General features: G+C 33.7%; 4 protein-coding genes and 1 pseudogene across 4 annotated transcripts in view; 2 read left to right on the forward strand and 3 right to left on the reverse strand.

Moving 5' to 3' along the window:
• LOC102597432 (endoribonuclease Dicer homolog 1) overlaps positions 1-10,859 on the forward strand; it is a 22,542-nt gene extending 11,683 nt beyond the window's left edge. Inside the window, exons 7-21 of the mRNA XM_006352549.2 lie at positions 1,909-2,081; positions 2,166-2,288; positions 3,116-3,276; positions 3,367-3,600; positions 3,676-3,826; positions 3,896-4,078; positions 6,777-6,938; positions 7,060-7,155; positions 7,253-7,878; positions 8,146-8,246; positions 8,338-8,537; positions 8,614-9,540; positions 9,652-9,816; positions 9,933-10,300; positions 10,405-10,859. Of these exons, the coding sequence (XP_006352611.1) occupies positions 1,909-2,081; positions 2,166-2,288; positions 3,116-3,276; positions 3,367-3,600; positions 3,676-3,826; positions 3,896-4,078; positions 6,777-6,938; positions 7,060-7,155; positions 7,253-7,878; positions 8,146-8,246; positions 8,338-8,537; positions 8,614-9,540; positions 9,652-9,816; positions 9,933-10,300; positions 10,405-10,582 (3,848 nt within the window). The 3' untranslated portion in view covers positions 10,583-10,859. The remainder of the gene's footprint in view (positions 1-1,908; positions 2,082-2,165; positions 2,289-3,115; positions 3,277-3,366; positions 3,601-3,675; positions 3,827-3,895; positions 4,079-6,776; positions 6,939-7,059; positions 7,156-7,252; positions 7,879-8,145; positions 8,247-8,337; positions 8,538-8,613; positions 9,541-9,651; positions 9,817-9,932; positions 10,301-10,404) is intronic.
• A 591-nt stretch (positions 10,860-11,450) lies between these two features.
• Positions 11,451-14,232, reverse strand: LOC102581545 (probably inactive receptor-like protein kinase At2g46850). Its single transcript, XM_006352584.2, has 3 exons — positions 13,246-14,232; positions 12,935-13,018; positions 11,451-12,591 (listed from the first exon to the last, which is right to left on the reverse strand). The coding sequence occupies exons 1-3, from the start codon at positions 13,997-13,999 to the stop codon at positions 11,507-11,509; spliced, it is 1,923 nt and encodes a 640-aa protein (XP_006352646.1). The 5' UTR covers positions 14,000-14,232; the 3' UTR covers positions 11,451-11,506.
• Positions 14,233-17,886: 3,654 nt separating this feature from the next.
• LOC102581882 (probable purine permease 4) lies at positions 17,887-19,032 on the reverse strand. Its single transcript, XM_006352585.1, has one exon. The coding sequence runs from the start codon at positions 19,030-19,032 to the stop codon at positions 17,887-17,889; it is 1,146 nt and encodes a 381-aa protein (XP_006352647.1).
• Positions 19,033-20,570: 1,538 nt separating this feature from the next.
• On the reverse strand, positions 20,571-21,575 carry LOC102582211 (probable purine permease 4; annotated as a pseudogene).
• Positions 21,576-24,462: 2,887 nt separating this feature from the next.
• On the forward strand, positions 24,463-25,521 carry LOC102582539 (probable purine permease 4). Its single transcript, XM_006352586.2, has one exon. It carries the CDS (start codon positions 24,463-24,465, stop codon positions 25,519-25,521), a length of 1,059 nt encoding a protein of 352 aa, XP_006352648.2.
• The last annotated feature ends 2,456 nt before the right edge of the window (positions 25,522-27,977 follow it).

Consider the following 27,977-nt stretch of genomic DNA (forward strand, 5'->3'; position numbering starts at 1 on the left):
GTCAATTTTGTGAAGTCGAGTGATCAACTTGAAGGTATCTCACCAAGCCCCTCATCGGTCCTCGTGGTAATTACATTTGTAACAAGCTAGGTACATGAATTGTATGCACTAGCTTGAGGGGAGTGTTAGAATAGGAATAGGTTTATACAATCCTGTAGGAATAGGAATAGAAATAGATATAGGAATACTAAATAGTATCCTACTTGGTAAAGGATTGTATTCTAGGGTCTATAAATAGGGTCTCAATGTAATATGTAGACACAACAACAATTCAATAATATTTTCTCAAAAAAAATACAACAATTCAATAATATTCTTTTTCTATATTTCTCACAACGTCCTTCACAAATAAAATCTTATTACTTAATCAAAAAAAGAAAGAAAGATTGGGAATGACATTAACATTTGCGGAACTTTAGTAAATGTACCGTCATACTGATTTTGGGGAATTGTCATATTTATGGTGATTTCATTCAGAACGTTCTTTATTTAGTTGTATTATGGGTATGTCAATTTATTTACTACTGAATCGAGGCTAGTGTGGAGATCGGTACAAGGAAGGAGACTTGTCAAAAAAGTAAAATGCTAAAAGGGGATGCTTGAACAGTTGATCTTCTTTGCCTGGTATGCAGGAGGAGGATAAAAGTTAGTTGGTGCTGCCTATGCTAGAAGGATAGGAGAGATGCAAACTGTGCTTTTGTTCTTCTAAACTTTTGGTAAAACTTGATCCTTGGTTTAGGCCATGTTTGATGTCTTCTGAGTGCTCCCTGGCTCTGTGACAGAAGCACATATCAGTGGATGATGAAGAGACTGAACATCAGGAGAACTTGCTCCTCATGGCTCATTGTTCTTTTTTGGTTTATACGGAGAAAGGAATGGAAGAGTGTTTGAATGAATTAAAGTTTCTGTAAGACCTGAACGCCTTGACCAACATCATTAGGTGTAAGAATAAACAAATCAGACATGCATCAAAACAATACGACTTCAAGTGTTGGATTCTGGAAGCTACAGTAAACAGATTGCAGGGACAAGGAATAGGAGAGTCAAAGCAATATATGGAGATCTATGTTTACGTATATTTTGGACGATTTGGTTGGGAGGAAAAATGCCTTATCTTTGTCTTTTGCTGTAAATGATTTAGAAAAATGTGTTGGAATTCATAAAACTCCTTATAATAGGAGTGAATTCCACAATACTTTTGTCAACTACAGTACCTTCACGGTGCTGTAGTTTGTTAATCAAATTTTACCTTATCTAAATGAGAAGGAAAAGAAGTATAGGAGTGAAATGTTAACATGAGTTGTTTCTAAAATATCACACTATTTCTAGTAGATTTATTATCTTTTGTCGCAGTGAACATATTCCATCAATTGGATATTAAGTATATATGCCCGTCTGTACTCATTTTGTGCTTACTTCATTTCGTATCTTACCATTTCACAACAGTACTGATGTGCCTTAGCTTTAACACTTGTGCTTAGTATGCTCTTACATCAAGAGAAACATAAGTTTGTAACAAATACTAAAGAGTTCATTACTATGACCCAAGGGTGTGAAGTGGGTTGAGAACCATGATGTCTCAGGAGACAAAAACACTAGTGATTTCTTCCCATCTGTCCTGTCCTAGCCTTAATGGACAGAGTTACCTGGAACTTGTTGCTGGTGGAAGGCGGAAGGCGGAAGGTATTCCGTGCAATTAGTTGAGGTGTGCGCAAGCTGGCCCGGATGCCATGGTTATCAAAAAAAAGTTACATTACTGTTTTTTCTGAAAGTGAGATAGTGGCCAATATCCTTATGCGCTGAACTTTTATTCCTTGAATTTTGTCTGAAGTCTATGCTTCTCACGTCTATGTCTTTTACCAAACATGTAATTGTGATGTTTGACATAATTGGAGATGTCTATTGCAGTTGTATCTGTTGGAGAGCATGTAGATGTGATTCTAGGAGCTGCGGTGGCTGATGGGAAAGTGACACCTAAAGTTCAATCATTAATTAAGATTCTTCTCAAGTATCAGCATACTGAGGATTTTCGTGCTATAATATTTGTTGAACGCGTTGTGACTGCATTGGTTCTTCCAAAGGTACATTGTTGCTACTTTCATTTTCTTACTGGGATAGTCAATTATCGTAGCACTATGCTATAACAAGTTTTGTTAAGCATGCAGGTTTTTGAGGAGCTCCCTTCCCTAAGTTTTATCAATTCATCAAGTTTAATCGGGCATAACAATAGTCAAGAAATGCGAACAGGTCAAATGCAGGACACAATAGCCAAATTTCGAGATGGTCGTGTATGTCTCAGTACCAAGCTATGGACTCAATTTCTTTGTTATTAGTTTTACATCAGTGACCTATCAATGCCATTTAGAGTGCTTGCTCTGTTTTGTATTGGTTGTAGATTGTTGGAATTATATGATATTTTAGATTAGTAGCCTTTACTTATTTATGCATTTTCAAGTTGGAGTCAACTTTTATGTGTTACATGGCTACTTGAAAGCTTTACTGCCTGCCTTGCTACTCTTGAGTTCTTTGCTGAAAATGCTGTTGAATTTTAAATGTAGAGTTTTGTTTTGTTTAATGTTTCTTCTTCTTGTTGTAAGTTCCTGTTTGGAGTGGCATATTTTAGGTGCTTTAAATCAAAATAACTTTTAAATACTGTTTGGGTAAGATAAAAAATGCTTTTAAGTACTCGTTTTGTTAAAGCCAAAATAATAAAAATATCCAAAAGCCATAAAGTTATTAGCCCATCCAAATAGTCTCTAAGTTGATTAGATATTTCTAAAACAAGATATAATTTGAATTATCTGCTGCAACTTATTCTGTCGGAATTTTGCAGAGTACTAATACCTATAAAGAATTAATTTTAGTTGTCTTTCGATGGCCAAATATTATTCAAATTATGCTCTCATTATTGCATCTTACTGTTGAGGATTCCTAATTTCATGTGGTCAGCTCTATGCACAACTGAAACTCTGGAAATTTTTTGCTTTAGAACTTTGACTGTGTGCCAAAAGCAGCTCGTGTATAGTTGATAATTCTATTTTCTCCTAATTGCTTTCATGCTTTTGTCAGATTAATTTGTTCTATTTTATCCTAATTGTTTTCATGTTTTTGTTAGATTAATTTGTTAGTCGCTACTAGTGTAGCTGAGGAAGGACTTGACATCCGGCAGTGCAATGTTGTCATTCGGTTTGATCTGGCCAAAACTATTTTGGCGTATATCCAGTCTAGGGGCCGTGCCCGTAAGCCTGGATCAGATTATATTTTGATGGTTGAGAGGTATCTGCATCTTTATGTATTCCAGCATGTATATTCCTCTTCCTTGTGCACTACATGGATCCTAAACTGTTATAATAAATCATTGTGTAGAGATAATTCATCACATGAAGCATTTCTGAGGAATGCCAGAAACAGTGAAGAAACGTTGCGGAAAGAAGCAATTGAGCGGACTGATATTAGTCATCTCAAAGATGCCTCCAAGTTGATCTCTGCGGAGGCACCAACAGATTCAGTTTATCAGGTGGAGTCCACTGGAGCTGTTGTGAGCTTAAATTCTGCTGTTGGGCTGATCCACTTTTATTGCTCCCAATTACCAAGTGACAGGTGGAATTACATACATACACCAGTCAGAAATTTATTTTTAGTGATCGGTTTTACAGGTTTTCTGTCTCATTCCAGGTACTCGATTCTCCGTCCTGAGTTTATAATGAAGAGTCACGAGAAGTCAGGTTGCCCAACTGAATATTCATGCAGGCTTCAACTGCCCTGCAATGCACCTTTCGAGACACTTGATGGCCCTGTATGCAGCTCAATGCGCCTTGCCCAGCAGGTCTGTGTTTCCTTTTGTTCTCAATTACCAATCTTGATATAGCAAGTATTAGAAGTAGTTTTGATGCAGGCTGCTTGCTTGGATGCTTGCAAGAAGCTCCACCAGATGGGGGCATTTACGGACATGCTCTTGCCTGACAAGGGAAGTGGGGTGGAGTCAGAGAAAGTTGAACAGGATGAAGAAGGTGTTCCAATTCCTGGAACTTCCAGGCACAGGGAATTTTATCCTGAAGGTGTAGCTGATATTCTGAGGGTTAGTGCTTTAATTATTCTCTGATGTATTATTCTTTTATTTATTAATTTTCTTGATAAGGTATTCATTATTAGTTATTTTGCTGTATGCTTTTCTTGTTTGACAAACAAAATTATCAAATGAGAGAAGTCAACTGGCATAGGGGAAAGGAAACCCCAAATAGTTGTCTCAGGCTCAAGTATATTTCAGAACTTGAGGCTTTTGGTTGGAAAGCCACTTTTTGTAGGTCTTCAGTTTTTCAAAGAAGTGGACTTTTTCGAGTCTGAGCTTGGCAAGTTATTTACTTTCTTTTTTCGGAAATCTTTGCGTACAAAGTTTGCAAAAGTTGAAAAGCTTTGTGCAAAATTTTGTATCATCTTTTCAACCAAATGTCAAACTTTTTTGGTCAATTTTCAGAAAATCTATATGTAATTGGTTGGTGTATATGAGTACTTTAGAAGGAAGTCATAGGTAGAATAAGACAACAATCGACATTTATAAGGATGGTCAATACATCAGGTTTGGATGCTTATATGATTACAAAGGTATGAATAGAAGAAAGCACAAGTTTTAGCACTCATAAAATGAGAACGTGGGTGAATTTTTTTCAATTGTTGGTAAACTATCATACAAAATTTTTGTAATAACCGATGGAGTCCCACGTCGGTGGGATAAGGGATCCTTGGTCTTCTTATATGGTTTTGGGCAATCCTCCCCTCATGAGGTGGCTTTTGGGGTTCAGTTAGGCCCAATGTCCATTTCATTTAATATGGCACCAGAGCCAGACCCATCCCAATCATTATTCACCCAATGTTGGGGCCCATCTTATATTGTCCACGTTCTAGATGTCCAATCCTAGGCATGAGGGGGGAGGGGGGTGTTGAGTCCCACATCGGCTTACTTAGGGATGAGAGGTCTCTTTATGTGGTTTTGGATGATCCTCCCCTCATGATCTAGTTTTTGGGGTTGACTTAGACTCAAGATCCATAACATGGTATTAGAGCAAGCCATATGTCCAGTCTTGGGCATGGGGGAGGGTGTTGGAGTCCTACATTGGCGGGATAACGGATTGTTGGTCTCCTTATGGCCTTTGATAATCCTTCCCTCATGTGCTAGCTAGGGTTGAGTTGGGCCAAAAGTCCATTTCATTTAACAATATCTAACATGAAATATACATGCAATGCATGTATCCAAGTGCTCATGTAAAATTAAGTTACCCTTATCTCAAAAAAAAGTGCTCATGTAAAATTGAAAAACCTTTTTGCCTTTCAATCAAACGTTACTTCTATGACATTTTTGTACAATGAAGCACATATTGACATTTTTGTACAATGAAACACCTATTAGAACAAACTGACAAAAGAATCACTGGAGAGGATAAAACCCCTAAACATGATTAATATTTATTATTTTGGAACTTGCAATTTTTTATTAACTTCTATGTTATAATGTAAACATATCTTTTAAATATTATTTATATTGTTTTAGAAGTTTTTCCTCATTGAGAACGTGTGTATACTGAGACTAGTAATTAAATAATTGCGAAAAAGTTTTTCAGAGAGTTTGTGGCAAAAGAAACGTGTTTGAATAGTTATAGTTCTTTTCTGATTATGAGTGTTTTATGTGTACATGAAGATTTCTCAATTCCAAAAGTGCACTCTTCCACCCAAAAAAGGATTCTGTTTTTTTTTTTAAACACAAGTATTTTGAAAAAACTTTTTCAATTATTTCAAGAGATTCTTACACCCAGATGCCACCTCCATCTTTGTAAGACTTCAAATATGAACTGTCAATTCATTTTACTGTGAGCATCATATCATATTGTTAGAAGAATAATCTCCCTATCATTTTCTGGCATCCTTTTCCCTTGTCGAGACTCTTTTCCTTCCACTTGCTTGCCCTGTTAATTTAAGGGATTCTGTTGTTCACAGTTCTCCTTTGAGAAATAGTTTCTCCGTGCTTTCTTTAGATGATTTGCAGGTTCTTCTTAGTTCTCTGTAAAGGATGTATTGCGTCCTACTCTGCCTGTCACAAAAAAACAGGAGAGCTATGTTAAACAAATTAGTAGTGAATGATAAAGGCGTAGATTCTATTCTCTTGTTTTAAGAAAGCAAATACTTTTGTGGGATGTGTTGAGATAGTAAATAGTAAATATAGCTGTAGAAGCTTCATTGGAATATGCTGGTTTATCGACAGCTTCAGACACCAATTTAACTGGTCCTAAAGTTTATAGTCTTCTATTTTGTAAAATCTGGGCATGGCAATGTATGAGTGGAAGGAGTGATAAGAATGTTCTTTCATCAGACCTGTAGCATTAATTGAGGAGCTTGTAGAAAAAAACAATTATTAATAGTCATGTCTAATCTTTCTTATTTTTTTTCTATAAGATCTAATCTACATATTGCATCCATGGGTGTGGCCTACTAGTCAAACATTGGGTACCCAACGGAATAGTCGAGGTGGCTCACACACTGGCCAGGATACAACTGTTATAGAAAGAAAAATCTTATCTATTCAAGGATCCTGCTAACACGGGATGCTTTGTGCACTGGGCTATCCTACTATGTTTTTTTGTTTTGATAACCAAAGATGTAATCTATTTGTTTTGACAAAGGAATAGTTTTTATACATTTTTCTCACTTGGGGAACAAACTTTCATCTAATCATTATCTTTCAATATTCTCCACACTTATGGACAACTCATTTTTTTTCCCTGAAGGGTGATTGGATTTTGTCGGGAAAGGATTCTCTTGTCAGCTCAAAGGTCATTCATCTTTATATGTATGCTATCAAATGTGTGAATATTGGCCCCTCGAAGGACCCATTCTTAACTGATGTGTCAGAGTTTGCAATACTGTTTGGCAATGAGCTGGATGCAGAGGTTTTTTCTTTTCTTTTGCCTTTCATATCTTAAACATGAACATCTGTTTACCAAATATGAATTCTGTTAATGTTTCCTCACTTAATAATCATTTTGATCTATTATCATTTATCGGGTACAGGTATTATCGATGTCAATGGATTTATTTATTGCTCGAACCGTAGTAACAAAGGCGACTCTTGTCTTCAGAGGGCCAATAGATGTTACAGAGTTTCAGGTTGGGTTTCCTTTTATTATCTTAAGTTATAATGAACTATTGTTAAGCTTAGCATTTAACTACCTAGAACAAAATTCTAATTTCTGCTGATTGGCAGTTGGCGTCCCTTAAGAGCTTTCATGTAAGAATGATGAGCATTGTTTTGGATGTTGATGTTGAGCCGTCCACCACTCCATGGGACCCTGCAAAGGCATATCTATTTGCCCCTGTTACTGGTGATGAATCTGGAGATCCTATAAAAGGTATCAACTGGGATCATATTAAAAAAATTACTGAAACTGGTGTATGGGGCAATCCTCTTCAGAGAGCTCGCCCAGATGTATATCTTGGTACCAATGAGCGTGCTCTTGGTGGAGACAGAAGAGAATATGGCTTTGCGAAATTGCGACATGGCATGGCCGTCGGACTGAAGTCTCATCCTACATATGGTGTTAGAGGTGCTATAGCACACTATGATCTGGTCCAAGCATCTGGTTTGGTCCCTAACCGGAGTAGCCTTGATGATGTTGAAGTTGATTTGAATAAAGACAAGATAATGATGGCTGATTGTTCTCTTAGAGCCGAAGATATTGTAGGAAGAATTGTCACTGCAGCTCACTCTGGAAAGAGATTTTATGTTGATTGCATTCGTAGTGATATGACTGCAGAGAACTCATTTCCAAGGAAAGAAGGTTACCTAGGTCCTCTTGAGTACAGCAGTTATGCTGCTTATTATAAGCAAAAGTATGTTTCCACTATTATCTTAGTGTTTCCTCTTTTTCAGTATGTTTCCACTAATATCTTAGTGTCTCCTCTTTTTCCATGTCCTTGAAGTTTGAACCACATTTCTTGATTTCTGCAGCTAACAAATGCTTAATTATTTGCAAGGATTGGGTGGTTCCAGTGCACCTTGGTTGTACTTGAATAACAAAAGGCTTCTCATGTAGAAGGTTAAATTGTTTTCAAGTACAACCTTGGTGCAATTGGCTGTCCAGTCCAATTTGTATGCAGGTATGGAGTTGATTTGGTCTATAAAAAGCAGCCTCTAATAAGAGGGCGCGGTGTTTCATATTGCAAAAACCTTCTGTCACCACGATTTGAACATTCAGAAGGTCTGCTTATACTTGGCATTCCCATTTTTTTTTAGGACTGAGCTTGTCTCTTCTCATGCCTTAAAAGTCTTAAATTTGGAACTTTTTGTAGAACACGAGGGTGAACTTGAAGAGGCAACTGACAAAACGTATTATGTTTTCCTCCCTCCTGAGCTCTGTGTTTTGCATCCACTTCCTGGATCTCTTGTTCGGGGTGCTCAGAGATTGCCCTCGATCATGAGGAGGATTGAGAGCATGCTGCTTGCTGTTCAGCTTAAGGAAATGATCGGTTACCCTGTCCCAGCACTGAAGGTAAAATAAACCTCATTATTTTCTGGAGTTTGTCTTGCAATTTCACTTGATTGCCTAACCATTTTTTTTCTTACAGATCTTGGAAGCATTGACCGCCGCTTCTTGCCAGGAGACTTTCTGCTATGAAAGAGCCGAACTTCTTGGAGATGCATATCTGAAATGGGTTGTTAGTCGGTATCTTTTCCTTAAGTATCCCCAGAAACATGAAGGCCAACTCACCAGGATGAGACAGCAAATGGTAAGCAACATGGTGCTGTATCAAAATGCCTTGAGTAAGGGAATCCAGTCATACATCCAAGCAGATCGATTTTCTCCATCGAGATGGGCAGCTCCTGGGGTGTTGCCTGTCTATGACGAGGACCTCAATGAGGATGAAACATCGATATTTGATCATGAAACAGCAGAAAATGGTACTGTAGCAGCAAAGGCTCTAGCTGGTGATGAGTTTGAAGATGAGGAAACTGAAGAAGGTGAGCTTGATAATGATTCAGGGTCATATCGTGTACTGTCTAGCAAGACTATGGCTGATGTTGTGGAAGCACTGATTGGAGTATATTACGTTGAGGGTGGAAAGTATGCCGCAAACCACTTCATGAAATGGATTGGGGTTGAGGTTGATTTCGATTTCAATTTCAAAGAGACAGAATACTCTATTAGGTCTTGTAGCATTCCTGAGAATGTACTCAAGAGTGTTGACTTTGATGCATTACAAGGTGCTTTGAACATCAGCTTCAATGATAAAGGCCTACTGCTAGAAGCAATTACCCATGCTTCACGCCCATCTTCTGGGGTCTCCTGTTATCAAAGACTGGAGTTTGTGGGTGATGCAGTATTAGATCATCTCATCACGAGGCACTTGTTCTTTACATACACAGATCTTCCCCCAGGCCGATTGACCGACTTGCGAGCTGCGGCTGTCAACAATGAAAATTTTGCACGTGTTGCTGTTAAGCACAGTCTTCATTTACACCTTCGTCATGCATCCAGTGCTCTAGAAAAACAGGTTCTTTAATTATGCTTCCACTTTGCATGCTCATTTTTCTAGTCAGTATTGGGCTATCTATGGTTGCAAATTATATTTACCAATGACTTCTCTTTATTACATCTTTTCCAGATTCGTGACTTTGTGAATGAGGTTAAAAATGAACTATCAAAACCAGGTTTCAACTCCTTTGGTTTGGGAGATTGCAAAGCTCCTAAAGTTCTTGGTGATATTGTTGAATCAATTGCTGGGGCTATTTTTCTAGACAGTGGGTGTAATACTAAATCTGTATGGGAGGTTAGTTTCAAGGGCCTTGTAATATAATTTACCTCGGTGCTGTATCCAGCGATTCAGTTATTGGCAAATGAATTTGAGTTGGAATGTCGACTCACTTGATTTGTGAATTTTCCCAGGTTTTTCAACCACTGTTGCATCCAATGGTTACACCAGAAACACTGCCCATGCATCCAGTTCGAGAATTGCAAGAACGTTGTCAACAAGAAGCTCAAGGCTTAGAGTACAAAGCAACTCGAAGTGGGAATATGGCTACAGTTGAAGTATATGTGGATGGTCTTCAGGTTGGAATGGCGCAGAATCCTCAGAAGAAAATGGCACAGAAGTTGGCGGCCAGGAATGCCCTTGTTGTGTTGAAAGAGAGGGAGGAAGCTGAAGCTAAGAAGGCTGATGATGCAAAGAAAAAGAAGAATGGCAACCCGAGTTTTACTAGGCAGACACTAAATGATATATGCTTACGCAAAAATTGGCCTATGCCACTGTATCGGTAAGGAAGAGTTTTTACAATTTTAGCATTCTACCTTACATGCGCTGGTGAATGTCCCCCGACTATGAATTGCATACTGAATTAATAATTTGGTCTTTTTTCAGATGTGTGCACGAGGGTGGTCCAGCACATGCAAAGAGGTTTACATATGGAGTACGCGTAAATATTTCAGACAAAGGATTTACAGATGAATGTATCGGGGAACCTATGCCGAGTGTAAAGAAAGCCAAGGATTCCGCAGCAGCTCTTCTGTTGGAACTCTTAAATAGACGGTACTCATAAAATCTTTTGCAACTCCAGTCTTGTGTCGTGGTGGCGCGTCCCTACATCTTTGTTCTCAGTTTCTACCAGATGCTGCTTGACTAGCCACTTCTCTCTTTAGTTATAAATATCGTATCCAGTTCTCTATACAACATTTCTCATCTCCAATTATAGTGAATTCGTTTAACTTTATATGTATTCCATAGTGCTTCTCTTTTCACATTGAACAATTATAGTTTGTCTATATTGGAGCTTTCCAAGTTTTCTATAAGAAAGAAAAGACACCTTTTTGATTGCACATTTCTATCGAATCCTATAAATTTTGATGTATTGATATTATCGAGTATCTGTCCCCTCATTTCTACATTGTTCATTTTGTGATTTGCTCCATTTTCTGGCACATGAAGTTCCATTAACGATGAAGGTCAATATTTATGTCCAGGTAAGGCAAGCATATTAGGATATATAGAAGCATAGCATATACAATATGAAAGATCAAGGGTAAACAAAGTCATTTTTTATACCGTACGTCTATAAATCTATTAAGGTGATTAAGAAGACATTAATAATGTTCTTTCGATTTTATCTTTAATTATATAAATAAAGAGAGCTTTAACTAATCAAGAAACTATTAAAGAGCTAAGGGTAAGTTGGTAAGAATATATCTCACTTTCTAGGATACGTAGTTTTCTTAAGGAGTGAGCCCAAGCTAAAAACATTATTCTTATTTTGAAACGAATGGAGTAATTTGTTAAAATACAAACTGCAATACTATCAGGATATATTCAATGTGATTTGGAAGTTTATTGAAACAAAAATAGGATTGCCTGTTTATGATGGAAATAACAGCAGCAGGTTAATCATTACTGTACATAATTACAGCATGTGAGAGCCTTCCTCTTTTTCCAACTACTGACAGGCGGCCGTTGACATTGGCAACATAGCTTAAGAGAACCCTCTGGCTGCAGGGACATGTATTGAATCAGGAGACATAGATATCATCTGAAGAAGGCTTGAATTGGAAAAAGTTTCTTCAAGATTATGAGTTGATGGACATCTCCTACTTCTACCATCAATTCCATCTTTTGTTATGTGAAAAAGTTCTCTTGAAACATCTCCAATGTGAAATTTCCCATTTTGGCAACCAAATATTATGCATCTTGTTGCAAGGTCTGCAACTATCTCTATCTGTTCCCTCCCGAAAATAGGCTGCTCGTGATAGTAAAGACGTGGATCGACTATCTCTTCTAGCTTCCCACTTGTTATCTTCTGTAAAGCTATCTTTGATGGAAGATGATCTGAGCTGCTACCTGTAATAACCTCCAAAAGAACCAACCCCAAGTTGTAAACATCGCTATGCTTTTTGTTATCGGTGTTTGCATTCGTGGGGAGCTCTAGCCCAAAAAGTTTTACGGTCATGTCCTCATCTAGGAAGATGCAACTGGCGTTGAGTTCATGATGTACGATGGGGGGACAAATCTCACACTGCAGGAATGCAAGAACATTTGCTGTTTCAGCAACAATGTTCCTTCTGTGGTGCCAATCGAGGCCTCGTTTAGTTTCATCTTTAGTTTGAAAAAGATGTTCTCCGAGCGTTCCATTAACAGGATACTCATACACCACTAGCGGGGTGTATCCAGAATCAACAGACCATCCAAGAATGTGAGGAATATTCTTGTGTGATACAGCATGTAAGGCCTCCACTCGTGACAAGACCTCGACGAGTTCTCTTTCACTCTCACATTGGAGTCTGTGTACAGCTATCCTTGATCCATCCACTAGAGCTCCAGAATATAATGTAGCTTTGCCACCACCATGATCAATAAGTATTTGCTCATCTTGAAAACCTTTTGTGGCCTGTTCTAGCTCATGGTAAGTAAACATTCGAATTGTACTAGGTTTCTGGAACGAGACGTTACCCTGACTCCGTGTCATACTAGGATGATCAAATATGTCCGTCTTCATAGGCCGTCTTAAAACACAGAAAAGTGCTGTCAAGGAGGTAATGGTGAGTGCTGAAGTGAGAACTCCTGTGGGATATATGTACACACAATTGCTATGAGTTAAGAATTACGGCATAATACATGAGTAGACACTCAAACTTAGCCTCAACTGACAAGTAATCACTCCAACTTTGAGTATGCAGATCTAGACACCACAACTAATCTCCACTGTATCAGTTGAACACTCCCAACTTACAAATTGATCATTTAGTAACCTCCAAAAATTTTGTCACCTCAGCAAGGATGAGTTGGAGTGTTTAGTTGTCAGTTGGGAGACCAAGTTGAGGTGTCTAGATGTGCACTCCCAAAGTTGGAGTAAAAAACGTGCCGAATTCAATTGAAATTACAGTCACTAGTACAAAGTACAGACCAGCTAGAATTTTTGTTTTCCTTCTGCCATGACTAGTTGAGTAACATGCTTTGCCATATGCTTCCTTTCCTTCTTTGATGCAAGCTGTCAAATAACTCACATTCTGTTACTAGTTAATCATGGAAAATAAACTCTATCTGTTGTGTAGGTATGTTATGTTCCAACTTTTATGCACTGTCAGCATATATAACTTTTTTTACACGATAAAGTTAAGATGACCTACAATAACGCGTAACTGTTTATAGTAATTGTATAAACAGGTTAAAACAATGTATAACAATAGGTAAGCGTCTATAGTTAAATGAACTCACATTTGAGGCAGCCTACTCCAACAGCAAAACCATCACCTACATATCCATCTTGGCATTCACATCTAATCCCGGAACCAACATTGATGATATCTGCATTGGCAGCACAAGTAGCTGTGGTTGAATTTTCTGGAACAGCCCACTCCAACTTAACACCGCGTTTTCCTATTTGATTGCCAGATATGTCAACCCAAGACGAGAATCCCCTGCATCCAAACTGCGAAAAAACAGAGAAACCATCTCTGTGATCTGCACTCCAAACACTCGTATCAGATAACGGATAGCAACACGAAGGATAGCTGTTTCTACCGGGGGATCCATCACAATGAGGCATTATGCTTTTCTCGCAATCTGGTTTACACAATGATGAATCCTCACAGTCATACAATCCTAAGATATTATCTGGAGATATACCAAAGTAGTCATTTCCATTAAATCCAAACGACTTTAAGTCGTTGTACTGACGACAATAAGTTGTGTTTGGGAAGTCGACAAGCACTCCATCGGAGAAGAAGTGGAGAATTCGATAACTTTGAGAAGCAATGTTGAGGAAAGGTGAGGTTGAGTTGATGCACGAAAGACGAAAATCATCTGAGAGTGATGAATTACATATAGATTTATTCATGTAGAATGGAAATGGTATGTGAAAATTCCCACATTTCTCACCACAAGATGAGAGGGAATGAGCAGTGGTAAAGAGAATAGTGAAGTAGATTTGGACTAGAATAAATGGGAAATTAGAATGCAGGGACAACATCTCCCCGGTGCAAAAACTCTGCTCGAACTAAGGGTCTGAAAAAGTTCACGATATATTCGTTCTTTCAAATCGAACCTATGAAAGAAGAAAGAGAAAAGACTATTCTAAACACAACCATACCAAGTTCCTCCTTTCCAACAATAATCATTTCATCAAAAAACAATTAAAATGGCTACTCTGATTGGAATAAATAGGGAAAGCTAAACGATATTGGCAAAGAAGAAATCACTATCTTCCCTATAAACTTGCCTATAGATTACCTTGCTACTTCTCTTGTATAGACCATGACTAAAAGAATATGTTATAACAATGTAATTTTATAAATATGGTCCATGAATAATATGCTAATGGCAAAAGATATTCACTATCTTTCTCGTATGTGTGGAAATCTTGAATTTTAACTTGAAATTGAGGAGTCTATCTTGGAAGAAAGGGCCTTGAAGACAATTGGTCTGAGTAATGGGGTACATTTTTTTAACTGGACACGTGGCTAGTTGGGAGACTCACCAGCTCCAACAACCAGGTCTCGTTTGAAGAAGAAAAAAATTATACTCTCTCCCTCTCAAAATAAGTGTCCATTAACCAAAAAAAATTCTCAAAATAAGACTAACTTAGTAGTACTATTTTTCTGGGAAATAAATTAAAACGACACTTATTTTGAAACGGAGAAAATATTATACTTGATTTTACATTAATATAACCAAAATTAAATATTAGACACCACATATAGTATAATATACACTGATATAACATATACACACACGCATACAAGAATAATGTATCAATATATATTTACTACAAAATGTAAAATAGCTATAGTTATGTTTTATAATTATATTATTTAAAAGCACCGCATACAAGAAGAACATACTCGTTCAGTTTTTTCCTTATTTATTCAATATATTAATAATAAATATTACTTATTAGTTAGCAAATTAAGAGAAGTTGTTTTGAAAAAATTATCATTATTGTTAAATCACAAATTTTCAAACTTAATGGAACACTAGTAGTCAAATTTATGTTTCCAAATCATGGTTAATAAGGTTCATTTTAATAAAAGAAACCTTCATCAATATAGGGAGTGCAAATTACGAACTAGACAAGTAAAATAGAAGAATTAAAATAATACTTCTTTTCAGAAGAAAATCTATCTTAATTTCATGTCTATTCAAATATCGTCATATAAAAATATATTTAATTTCTCATACAACAAGTCAATAAAATTACAGTTGATTAGTGTCTCTGATATTATATGCAATAATTACTTAATTCCATATTTGAAAATTTTATATTGGGGACAACAATTCCGTATTAAATTAGTAATATGTACTCTTACGTTGCAGGTAAATCTCTTAGCCATTTACAAATTGAACAGAAATAAATGATTTTTTAAAATTTCTTAACTGTAAAAATAAAAATTTCTTATGTACAAAAAAAATAAAAATTTATTATAAAAAGATCATAAAACTAAAAAAGAAAAAATATAAATGACCTACAAAACCAATTCTCCTATAAATATATTATTTTCTCCGTCTCAAATTATGGACTTTTTTGTTACACGTCTCTTAAATATTACTAGTAATTCGGAAGCCGGGTTTTGCCTAGTTTACCTTCATTCACGTTGTCTATATAAAGATATAATCTATCTTCATTTGGCATTTAAGCTACAAATTAGGATTAAAATAATAATAATAATAATTTTATCTTTTGCAAATAATAAATAACTTAAAATAACTATATCGAGATTCGTCTTATTTGAGTATCACGGTATGTTAGGGTGGCTGTATTTACAAGTAAATAAAAGGTAAATAAATGGTAGCACATATTACAACCCAATTAAGCCATACTATGTAATGAACTTTTTACGCATTAACCCTTCGTGTGATCATTTAGGTGTCATGGTTACCACAAAAGTTTAGCTCCATATATAAATATTTTGTGTTTGCATAAAATTTGAAAAAAAAAAACTGCTTCATAAACGTATAATATAGATAATTTATCATAATATAAATATTAGTAATTGCAATATTCTTCTCGACTCAAAGTGTGACCATGGATTGACGTGAGGGCGGGGATAGAGCGAACTCCGGGCGAATATGAAGCGCATGGATACAAGTTATGCCTTGGAATGAAAGACAATTCCGAATTCGCTTTGTCTACGAACAAGGAAGCTATAAGTAATGCAACTATATATGAATCTCATGGAGAGTTCGATCCTGGCTCAGGATGAACGCTGGCGGCATGCTTAACACATGCAAGTCGGACGGAAAACATGGAAAACGGTGTTTCAGTGATGGGCGGGTGAGTAACGCGTAAGAACCTGCCATTGGGAGAGGAACAAACACCATTTTTTTCCAACAATATCCTTATTGCAATATGACATCTCAACTCAAATGTATTTTATTTATTTTCATATCATCATTTTGATCCATTCGTACCCAATTCGACCTGCACTTTACCATCCTTAGATATAAAAAGAATTTTAAAAAAGAAATAAAGAGATGGTTTATATCTTATATTATTATAATAATTATTATTGCTAGTATTGTTATTATTAATATTGGTAGAGGAAAATTTGATTTATAAATGTATGTTAAACATATTTGTTTGTAATATACTATTACTTCAGATCTGGTTGTAGAAAAAAAGTACTATATTAATATGAATTAAGGTTTACATGATTTATGGTATTTGAAGTAGGCAATATCTCTTACCTTTTCTTGTATTGTTCATCGATTTTTATCCGTTATTCTATTCATTATTTCGATTGTTATTTATTAGTTCAATCACTTAAATCAAAGATCATTTCATAATATTTATATTACTGTGCTGTTGATGAGCTTTTTCAAATAAATTCATCTGGCCATATATACTTTTTAAATTATCTATTAAGTTAATTTCTTGTTTAGCCACTTGATAATTGATATTGATGATGATTTTTGGTACATTATGTTTGTGGTTTAAGTCTTCTTTTACTTTTTTTTTTTAATTTCTATTTTCTGATTGGTTTATTCGTACAAAGGATCGTTATATGTATATTAATTAGTCTATGTTTATTTGTCTAATTACATATAAATTTTCTTTCATTCAATACAACTTTGAGTAATTTTGAACAATAAATATACTGTAAAATACTCATATTATCATTATTTTTTAAGGGATATGTAAAGTTAGAAATGAACAAGTAAAAGCAAACCTAGGAGTATAAAATATATTCATACCAAATACATTCTTAATGGTGTATTTAATTACTACAAGCGATTAGATAATACAATAAAAGTGAGGTCAAGTTTAAACTTAATTATACAATAAAGGTGAGGTCAAGTTTAAACTTAATGGCCTTAATTATTTTCTACAGTTTTTTTTGGTCATTTGTGTTAATAATAATAATATCAATGAAGAACAAAAATCCTCAAATTTAAGTAGATCCTCTTTTATTATACTTGTTGGTGCTTAGCCATTAATAAATATGATTACACACATGTCATTTCTTTTTAATAATAATTATTCGATATCTATTGATTCAAATATTTCAATTCATAACTAGTAATCTTGCTTCGCAATAATGCCGTAATTTGATATAAGAATGTGTTAGTAAATTTCAGTGAAATTACTAGAAATGAAAAGTGATAAGTGATGTGAGTATTAATCATTTCATCAGCATGCGTTCGATTATTTTAAATATGAAGAGATAGAGATGTAGAATAAAAATCTTTTCTTCTTAATTTTTTTTGCCATTCTCCTTTTTGCTTGTTACAAGGGATTATATATCTTCTAATGAAGATTTGGGTACATGACAATATTAGAACATTTAACTAGCTCATAAATAAAACTAAATGGTGACGTGATTTATCATCTTCAGTCATTGCGCGACGTTACGATCTCTATCATGCTACAGAGTGCTGATCATCGGTGTCTGTAGAATCTTCTTTCTTCTTCTCCTCCTCCTTCTTTTTTATATATATTCCATACAAATACGAACCAAATCCCCAAACACATAATATGGTAGAAATTATTTTCATAACACCAAAATTATCCCCAAACACTATAACCCCACCCAAAACATTAACAGCCATTAACGCCGTCATGCAAACTCCCCCTGTCAACGAACTTGTTATAAACACCATCCCAGCAGTACCCATAAAACAAAACTGCCACGTCAGCACGTTTAACATTACTGTTATCCAATATGCTTTTTCACCCAAATCAAACACATTTTTGCTCTCTTTTATCATCTCTGAAAATCCACCGTCTATAGCCATTCCCAACATTGCAAAAACGGTAGCTGTTAATTCCATCACCATCTGCATTTCCATAACCATAGAATAGCAAGAAACTATTTTATATATTTTTTCCATTAATGGAAGATAAAGAGAGAATAACAATCCAGCACCAAGCGTTGAGAAAAATCCTATGAAATATTTTGTTCTAGTAATACCCTTTGGTTTGTCATGGTTCGAATTCAAGGCAAGTAGAACTGAACTAAGCGTTAGTAAAACAACACAAGTGAGATTTGCAAATGTGATTTTTTGTTTGACAATAATGACAGAAGTGATAAGAGTGAATACTAACTGTGACGATAAAACAAGAGAATTAGTTGAAACGGAGAGGTAAGAATTACCCCAAGAAAATAAAAGGTTGTTGAGACCTAAGAAGAAACCAATTACAATAGAAAGTAACAACATTTTGGGAGTGAAATTTGTAAATGGTTTTCTATGAGTTGATTTAAAAACATAAAAAGGTAAATAGATAGGGAGAAGGAGAAGAGGGAATCCAGCAGATTGGACCCAAGTTGAAACCCAACGACTATCACCTTTGTGGTTAAAATAGAATTTTGACAGTAGAGATGATGAAATCGAACCACTAAAAAGTAACATATAGTTAATTACTAGAAGAGATAGGTAACGTTTATTAATGTTTGAAGTATTACTAGCAGTACTACTACTTGTTTCTTCGAGTTCATGATCAATTTGGATCATCAAATCATTTGTTATTTCAGTTTGATAATGATGATCATGACCAACAAACTCCATGGAATTTTATTATTTATTAAAAGAAAAGAAAGAACAATGAAACTTTGGTGGATGAATATAATGGGGGTTTTGGTGAGGGTATATATAGTGGTTTCGCTATCAAAAAGTTGATGAAAGTCAAACAAAAAATAAATAAAACATTATATTAGATGTATTAGTAATCATGTTTATTAATGGTTATGTATGACTAAAGAGAAAACCTATTTAATGCTTTCTTAATTATCATAAATGACCGGGGGGTGGGGGGAGGGTACGGGGTTAATAGAATAATCGGTTTGAATTTGCGCAAAACTTAGTAGAAAACTCAAATATTGTCACATTTATGATTAATGTATATCAAGAAATTCAGGTATAATTTCCTGATATTACATCATATGTTTGGCAAACCTTCACCTGAGCTACATTAACCTATATTAACATAGGACTAATTAAATAAGTAACAATGTACATAAATTAACTAGCAGGGTTAAATGATAAGGAATTTAAATGCAAATATATGACATATATCTATTGATTTGATGTAAACGTGTAAACTTTTTTTTTTTTACTGAATTTCTCAATTGGTTAAGCCACTTTTTTTCACTTTAAAATAGGCATATGTTTTAAGTATATGCTATATATACTATGCAATTAAAGGACCTAAATCGTGTTGAAGAGATGATCATTATATTCCACACAGACATGTTCTCTTTAATGTAAAGGCAGATTAATCTTGTATTTTCTATTTAAACGTTGTGGTCGAGCCCTTTTATGAACCTTGCGCATAGCAGGAGTTTTAGTGCACCAGACTGCCCCTTAACTTATTTGTATTCTAACTAAATTGATCATGGTCATCACAATACGCATCCCATATTTGGTTGTAGTATATATCTTAATATACCATGGTATGGTATACAAGACTTTCAACCTCAACACAGGACCCCATTCCTACCCGAGACTTGAATCTCGACTCAGGATTAGAAACCTAGACCCAAGATCCAACCTAGGATCAGACTCCTGACCTTGAACCTAACCCGTAACCTGACTCTCAATCACTTATTTTTCTGAAAATATTATTTTTATTCATATCAAACATACCCTAAAAAGAGAAAAAGATAATTTGGGAGTACTCATTCTTTTACATAATAAAAAAAAGTAGTAGATATCCATATTATTTGTTCGTTTACCCATTTTTTATTCCTATCGAATATGGACTAATAGAATATTTTATCAATTTTTATCAGATTCATTTTTTATCCTCTATTATCCGACTCGATCCACCTGTTTGTCACCACAACTATCTAGTACCTTAAATACAAATTACTACTATATATATATACCTATTGATGTAAGCCAAAATAAGTAAACAAAACCCTAAATCTTGGAACAACAATAAAAGATAGAAAAGACATAGATAGATTGACAAGTCCTTGTTTCAAATTGAAAATTTTCTTCCAAAAGTCATAAACAACCAAAGAAACTAGAGAACAATATTGTCTCAATAACAAAAAAATGTAGAGTGATAACTTGTCAAATGATCATTATCCTCAAGCTACAAATTATTGTTCTTCAATCTCTATAGAACCCTCTTTCTTTTTCTTCTCCTCCTCCTTCATTTTCATATACATTCCATACAAATACGAAGAAAATCCCCAAATACACAACAAAGTCGAAACTACTTTAATTCCACCAAAATTATCTCCATACACTATAACCCCACCCAAAACATTAACGGCCATTAACGCCGTCATGCAAACTCCCCCTGTCAATGAACTTGTCAAGAACACCATCCCAGCAGTACCCATAAAACAAAACTGCCACGTCACCACGTTAAACATCACCGTTAACCAGTATGCTTTTTCACCTAAATCAAACACATTTTTTCCCTCTTTTTTCATCTCTGGAAATCCACCGTCTATAATCATTCCTAACGTGGCCAAAATCGTAGCTGATAATTCCATTACCATTTGCATTTCCACAACCATAGAATAGCAATAAACTTCTTTATATATTTTTTCCATTAATGGAAGATAAAGAGAGAACATCAATCCAGCACCAATTGTGGAGAAAAATCCTATAAAATAGTTTCTTCTCGTCAAACTATTTGGTTTGTCATGACTCGAACCCAAGGCCAATAGTACTGAACTAAGCGTTAGTAAAATAACACAATTGAGATTCGCAAATGTAATCTTTTGTTTGACAATAATGACACAAGTGATAAGGGTGAAGACTAGTTGTGACGATAACACAAGAGAATTAGTCGAAACGGGGAGGTAAGAATTACCCCAAGAAAATAAAAGGTTGTTGAGACCTAACAAGAAACCAATTACAATAGAAAGTAACAACATTTTGGGAGTGAAATTTGTAAATGGTTTTCTATGAGTTGATTTAAAAACATAAAAAGGTAAATAAATAGGGAGAAGGAGAAGAGGGAATCCAGCAGATTGCACCCAAGTAGAAACCCATCGACTATCACCTTTGTGATTAAAGTAGAATTTTGAGACTAGGGATGATGAAATTGAGCCAATAAAAAGTTACATGTAGTTAATTATTAGAAGAAACATCATGTCACGTTTGTTACTAGTGTTTGTTTCTTTTGAAAATTCTGTTTGATCTTGATGAACTTGTTCTTGACCTAAAAATTCCATTGAATGAAATTTTAGGAGTGAATTTTGTATATGGTTTCCTATGAGTTGATTTAAAAACATAAAAAGGTAAATAAATAGGGAGAAGGAGAAGAGGGAATCCAGCAGATTGCACCCAAGTAGAAACCCATCGACTATCACCTTTGTGATTAAAGTAGAATTTTGAGACTAGGGATGATGAAATTGAGCCAATAAAAAGTTACATGTAGTTAATTATTAGAAGAAACATCATGTCACGTTTGTTACTAGTGTTTGTTTCTTTTGAAAATTCTGTTTGATCTTGATGAACTTGTTCTTGACCTAAAAATTCCATTGAATGAGAAAAACAAAGAACAATGAAAATTTGAACTTGTTATAGTGGATGAATATTGAGGGGTTTTGGTGAGTGTATATATATATATAGTGACTGGTCAGTTATGATATATATAAGAGATTTACTTAATTAGTGTACTTTGACTATATATTTTGGATTAAATTTTAAATTTTATTTTTAAATATCTATTTGGTCAAAGATTTGAATCAGGTCATATATTTTGAAAATTTGTCTTACATAAAAAATTCAACTTCACAGATGAGTTTTTGAGAGAAACGTCACTTTTCATTACAAGAGTTTTTTTTTTAAAATTCAGGTAAAATGCAAGTTCAAACATAACTTCACAAGTTCTAAAAATAACAAATTTAAAATCATAAATTTTCAAATTTCAACTTTAAAATCTATAGTAAAAGGAGGAATTTAATGTATTCATTCAACAACAATTTAAATTATGCTTTCACTTTATTTAAAAGGTTGCAATTATATAATTTTACCCTTAACAAAAAACATTTGAATAATTTTCTGTTTTGCTTACAAGAGTTTTAGTTTATTCATAATTACATAAATACTGAGAACATTCCGAGTTCACTTAACTTTTATTACAAATTTACAATATCACTATATCGTCCCTTAAAATAGAATTTCAGTTAGGTTCATAGGCAATACTCTTAAGATGCAAGAAGCGAGATTTAAATGGTTTGTGCATGTGAAGTGGAGAAGCATAAATGTCCTCATGAGGATGTGTGAGAGGTTGATGCAGTGATAGATTTGAGAAGAGATCGAGTTAAATTGAGGAAGAATTGAAAAGAGGTGATTTGATAATATTGCATGATATCTTTAACTGGTCATAACTTTTAAATAGAATAACATGAATCAGTACAAAATCAAGACATGAGCAAAAACCTTTGTGCTCTTCATAAATGGACTACGTAAGTATCCAATATCACAATCAACGTGTATTCATAAGCAGACTAATCATATGAATTTTTATCAATTGTGTTGATTTATGGTCTTAAAATATCTTAAATATCTACCTTATTAGTAGGGAAAAGGTAGAAAATAAATCCAAGCACTATATCCTAATTATATTTTCTTTTTTAAACATACGATCCCTCAGTCCCTTTTTATTGGTCAAATTTTGACTTGACACACATATTAAGAAAATTATGATTGGTATTAGTGAATTTACTATTTTATTTCTATTAATTAATAGAGTCTTAAACATATTTACTCACTACATTTTTTAAAGACATTAACTCAATATTAATAAATTGAAGGTATCATATACAGGTAGAAAAAATTGTTCTTCCTTGATTTGTCAAAAATGACAATTAAAAAAGAAATCAAATTAGAAAATATGTAACAAGTAAATATATATAAACGGATGAAGTATCTTTTTGCACATATCATTTGGTCGTTACTCACTAAAATGTGCATTAATCATCATCATCATCATCATCATGCATTATGCTCATATGTTATATTGGATACTCAATTAGCCTATTTATGATCAGCCGAAAGGTTATTGCTTAGGCTTGTTTTTTATTAGATTTAAAATTTATGAATTTTATTATTTTAAAATAAATAAATTTTCGCATATAGTTTTGTTTGTGTTGAAAATATTGAAGTCAAATAAATTTGATATCGTAAATTTGTTTCATGAAACTTGTACCTAAGGTAATCATTTTTCATTTTGTAACTCAAATTTTTTTGTATCGACTCCCGTATTTCTTTTTCCATCTACAAAATATATTGTTATGAATCAAGTCTTGAGAAGAATGTGTATGCTATATTTTTTCTTCTCTATCTTTGTTTTGTTTGTTAAATTTTCTCTCTATAGACTTCTTTTATTTATTTATTTTTTTATAAAACTTATATTTTTATTTGGACTATAATTTAGTTCAAATTCTTAAACTTTCAAAGTATTTATATTTGTTAGCATAAAATACACGTGTGTTGCATGTTTACGAGAACTAATATTTTAGAAAGAACAAATAAAATGTTTATCTTTTGAAACTCATTAATAAAAAAAATTTTATTTGATAAAATATATCACCAAAAAAAAAGTAGTGGAAAGAATCCAAATCCAATACAAGGGGTAAGAGTAGAGTTTGCCTAATATAAGGGGTGTAAATTCTTAAAAGAGTAAAAAGAAAAATACCACTTTAATATATGTATTTCCTTACTAGAGTCTACCTTTATATAGCGAAGCCCCTATATATATATATTCACCAAAAGCATATTTTCTCTATATAAGAAATCCCCCACCCTCCAACCCCATCCATCCATCCATTCAAACCAAATCTAAATTTTCTTTCAATGGAGTTTGTATCCCAACCCCAACAAGAAGAACATGATGATGCGAGAGAAAATCTAAAAGAGTTGATGATCATTGACAACAAAAATAGTGATGAAATTGTCCAAATCCAAATGCATCATGACCAGGTTGAAGAAACAAACATGACTAGTAGTGAAACCACTAAAAAATGCTACATGTTTCTTCTAGGTATTAACTACATATTACTTTTTATTGGCTCAATTTCATCATCTTTACTCTCAAAATTCTACTTTAATCACAAAGGTGATAGTCGTTGGGTTTCAACTTGGGTCCAATCTGCTGGATTCCCTCTTCTCCTTCTCCCAATTTATTTGCCTTTTTATGTGTTTAAATCAACTCATAGGAAACCATTTACAAATCTCACTCCTAAAATGTTGTTACTTTCTATTGTAATTGGTTTCTTGTTAGGTCTCAACAACCTTTTATTTTCTTGGGGTAATTCTTACCTCCCCGTTTCGACTAATTCTCTTGTGTTATCGTCACAACTAGTCTTCACTCTTATCACTTGTGTCATTATTGTCAAACAAAAAATCACATACACGAACCTCAATTGTGTTATTTTACTAACGCTTAGTTCGGTCATGTTGGCCTTGGGTTCGAGTCATGACAAACCAAAGGATTTGACGAAAACAAAGTATTTTATAGGATTTTTCTCAACGATTGGTGCTGGATTATTGTTCGCTCTTTATCTCCCATTAATGGAAAAAATATATAAAGAAGTTTATTGCTATTCTATGGTTATGGAAATGCAGATTGTCATGGAATTAGCAGCTACCGTTTTGGCCACGTTGGGAATGATTATAGACGGTGGATTTTCTGAGATGAAAAAAGAGGGAAAAAATGTGTTTGATTTGGGTGAAAAAGCATACTGGTTAACAGTGATGTTTAACGTGGTGACGTGGCAGTTTTGTTTTATGGGTACTGCTGGGATGGTGTTCTTGACAAGTTCATTGACAGGAGGAGTTTGCATGACGGCGTTAATGGCCGTTAATGTTTTGGGAGGGGTTATAGTGTATGGAGATAATTTTGGTGGAATTAAAGTAGTTTCGACTTTGTTGTGTATTTGGGGATTTTCTTCGTATTTGTATGGAATGTATATGAAAATGAAGGAAGAAGAGGAGAAAAAGAAGGATGATTCATTAGAGAAGTTGATTAAAAATGATAAAGATGAAGAGGAGAATATGACAGAAATTCATGTAACGCACAATACATGATGGTTTCGTGTTTTGTTTTTTGTTTTTATTAGTAGTAATAGTTTGTCATATTGCATTTTTATTTTTGTTTTGAATCAGTGTTTTAATATTGTCGTGTATCTAAATTCTAAATCCTCCATTTGAAGACAATCCCTTGTAACAAACAAAAAGGAGAATGGAAAAAAAAAAAAAGTTCATTTTGCATCAGTAGCCTTTGTTTCTTCTCATTCTTAATTACATGGTTTATTTGAGTTCATGCAACCAGTGTGATAATATGATTAATTATAAGAGAGCTCTATGCGATCTCATGTCATATCTTAGACTAATAAATATGAGAGAGAGGTTGTAAGGGTAAACTCTCTCTGACAAAATGATTAATACTCACATACTTCTCATTTTCAGTTATAGTTTATAACCGTAATTCTAGGTTAAAGTTACCACATTGAAGTAGTGAGTCTAAACTTCTGATAGTGAGTGTTTTCTTTTTTATTAAGTCTTACGCATTGTGATTATTGAAACTATATATAGTGAGCTGGTAGATATCGAATACCAGATAATTAAAACAAATCAGTTTACATGTTTGTGTTATCATGTTTATTAATGACCAAACACCAATAAGTGGAATTATTTACATCTTTTAATAAAAGCAGATCTACTTTGAGGATTTTGTTTTCTTCACTGATCTTATCATTAGCACAAATGACTTAAATCCAAATCCATCAGTTAGAGAAGAAGACACAAGAATAAATATCTAAATTTTGTAAAAACATAATTAAGTCCATTAAGTTTAAATTACCAGTGAAAAAAAAAAACTCTTTTTTGAGTATTAATAGGTTATAAATCGATTAGTGGTGTCAATTAAATTGGAGATATTAGAATAAATTGAGTTAATGAATATGTGAGTCATTAAGTGAATCAAAATGAATTGAATAAAAAAAACTAATGGGTCATAATTTTAAGCTCCCTGAAGTCCGTAAATATTTCATAGGATGTCTTATTTTGATCGTCTCATTTAAGTAATACCCACCGGCCACTTTAATATATATTATTTTTACGAATACCTAGCTAATATTAGATAACTTTCAGGAAAAATAATATATTTTTTTCTTGCTTTTGCATTCAAATATATATAACTGATACTTTAGTCTAGTTTAACATGTGTTTTAATTATATATGACTGAATCGGACTTATATATGAAAAAATTGAAAAGTTGTTAAATGGTTAACACACCGTCTTTAATCGATCACTCCAACAAAAAAAATAATTAGCGGCAATAAATATGGATATTAATAAAGTCTTTACCGATATTAGTTAAGTCATGTTATTAGAACCAAAGTCTTTACCGATATTAGTTAAGTCATGTCATTAGAATCAAAGAGTGCTAATTACCGCTAAAAAATATATATTTAGCAGCAATTAAGCTATTACCTAATTAATTGCCGCTAATGGTCATTTTTTATCTCGTGAATTAAGTGTAAAGTTTATTAAACTTGACCGCAGCTTCTTTTCCTTTTTAAGGTATAGATTAAATATTAAAAAAAATACTTTTTTTGTCAATTCTGTTGAGGGCCTTTAACTTTTAATGACTTGAAGATAATTGTACAAGTCATATATGTGTATAATTAGATAGGATTAAAAATTACTATATTTGACAGAAAGTTCAAGTTATGCACATAGATAATAAAAAGAGATTATCATGTTGTAATAATTTAAACACATTGCATTATAATAAAAGGGATAATATTTATTGCCGTAAAAATATTTAGCGACAATTGAATTAGTGTTATTGCATTCAGAATTGCTAAAACCTTTAATGACATTTATATGTATAGAATACTGATTATAAATATTTGTATTATATTTTCACCGCTGCTAAATAATTGTTCTGCTAAACAATTGTCGCTAAAAGAAAAAATTACTATTATAAAATGTCTAATTTTGTTATAGATTGTAACTAATTGATTTTAAAGTCCAACCCTAATTTGTGAGATTAGGCCAATATATTTCTAAAATGGTTTCTATTTAATTATTTATTGAATAGAGATTATAATTTGTAGATATCATGATCATGAGTTAATTATGATCATATGAAGAAATAATCATTGAGTGTCGTTCTAGCTAGCTGAGTAGCTAGCTAGTGCTTAATATCATAACTATATATTTAATACTCCCTTCGTCCCTTTTTAGTTGTCCACTTCAGAAATGGCACACAGATTAAGGCAACAATGATTAGCACTGTGAAGTTACAATTTTACTCTTATGACAACTTTTCACTTCAAAATTACAACCACTTATTTGAATTCAAGTGAAATAAATTGGAGGGAAACAACATACACTTTTACAATTTTCAAGAAGTGTAAATAAGGGTATAATATGAAAAAATTTGTTGTCCTTTCTTGATTTGTCAAAATGGACAACTAAATAGGGACAACCAAAAAAGGAAATATGGACAAGTAAATAGGGACGGAGGGAGTAT

This window comes from Solanum tuberosum, unplaced genomic scaffold, assembly GCF_000226075.1.
Source record: "Solanum tuberosum cultivar DM 1-3 516 R44 unplaced genomic scaffold, SolTub_3.0 scf00149, whole genome shotgun sequence".
NCBI classification, from domain to species: Eukaryota; Viridiplantae; Streptophyta; class Magnoliopsida; order Solanales; family Solanaceae; genus Solanum; species Solanum tuberosum.

What these genes read in the sequence shown, in the direction of transcription:
- LOC102581545 (XM_006352584.2), bottom strand. Translation starts at nt 13,999, where the DNA reads ATGTTGTCCCTGCATTCTAATTTCCCATTTATTCTAGTCCAAATCTAC. An exon ending in TGGAGTAGGCTGCCTCAAAT is followed by an intron (nt 13,019 to 13,245) that starts GTGAGTTCATTT and finishes GTTATTTGACAG; the next exon opens with CTTGCATCAAAGAAGGAAAG. An exon ending in GAAAACAAAAATTCTAGCTG is followed by an intron (nt 12,592 to 12,934) that starts GTCTGTACTTTG and finishes TATATCCCACAG; the next exon opens with GAGTTCTCACTTCAGCACTC.
- LOC102582539 (XM_006352586.2), top strand. Translation starts at nt 24,463, where the DNA reads ATGTTTCTTCTAGGTATTAACTACATATTACTTTTTATTGGCTCAATT.
- LOC102581882 (XM_006352585.1), bottom strand. Translation starts at nt 19,032, where the DNA reads ATGGAGTTTGTTGGTCATGATCATCATTATCAAACTGAAATAACAAAT.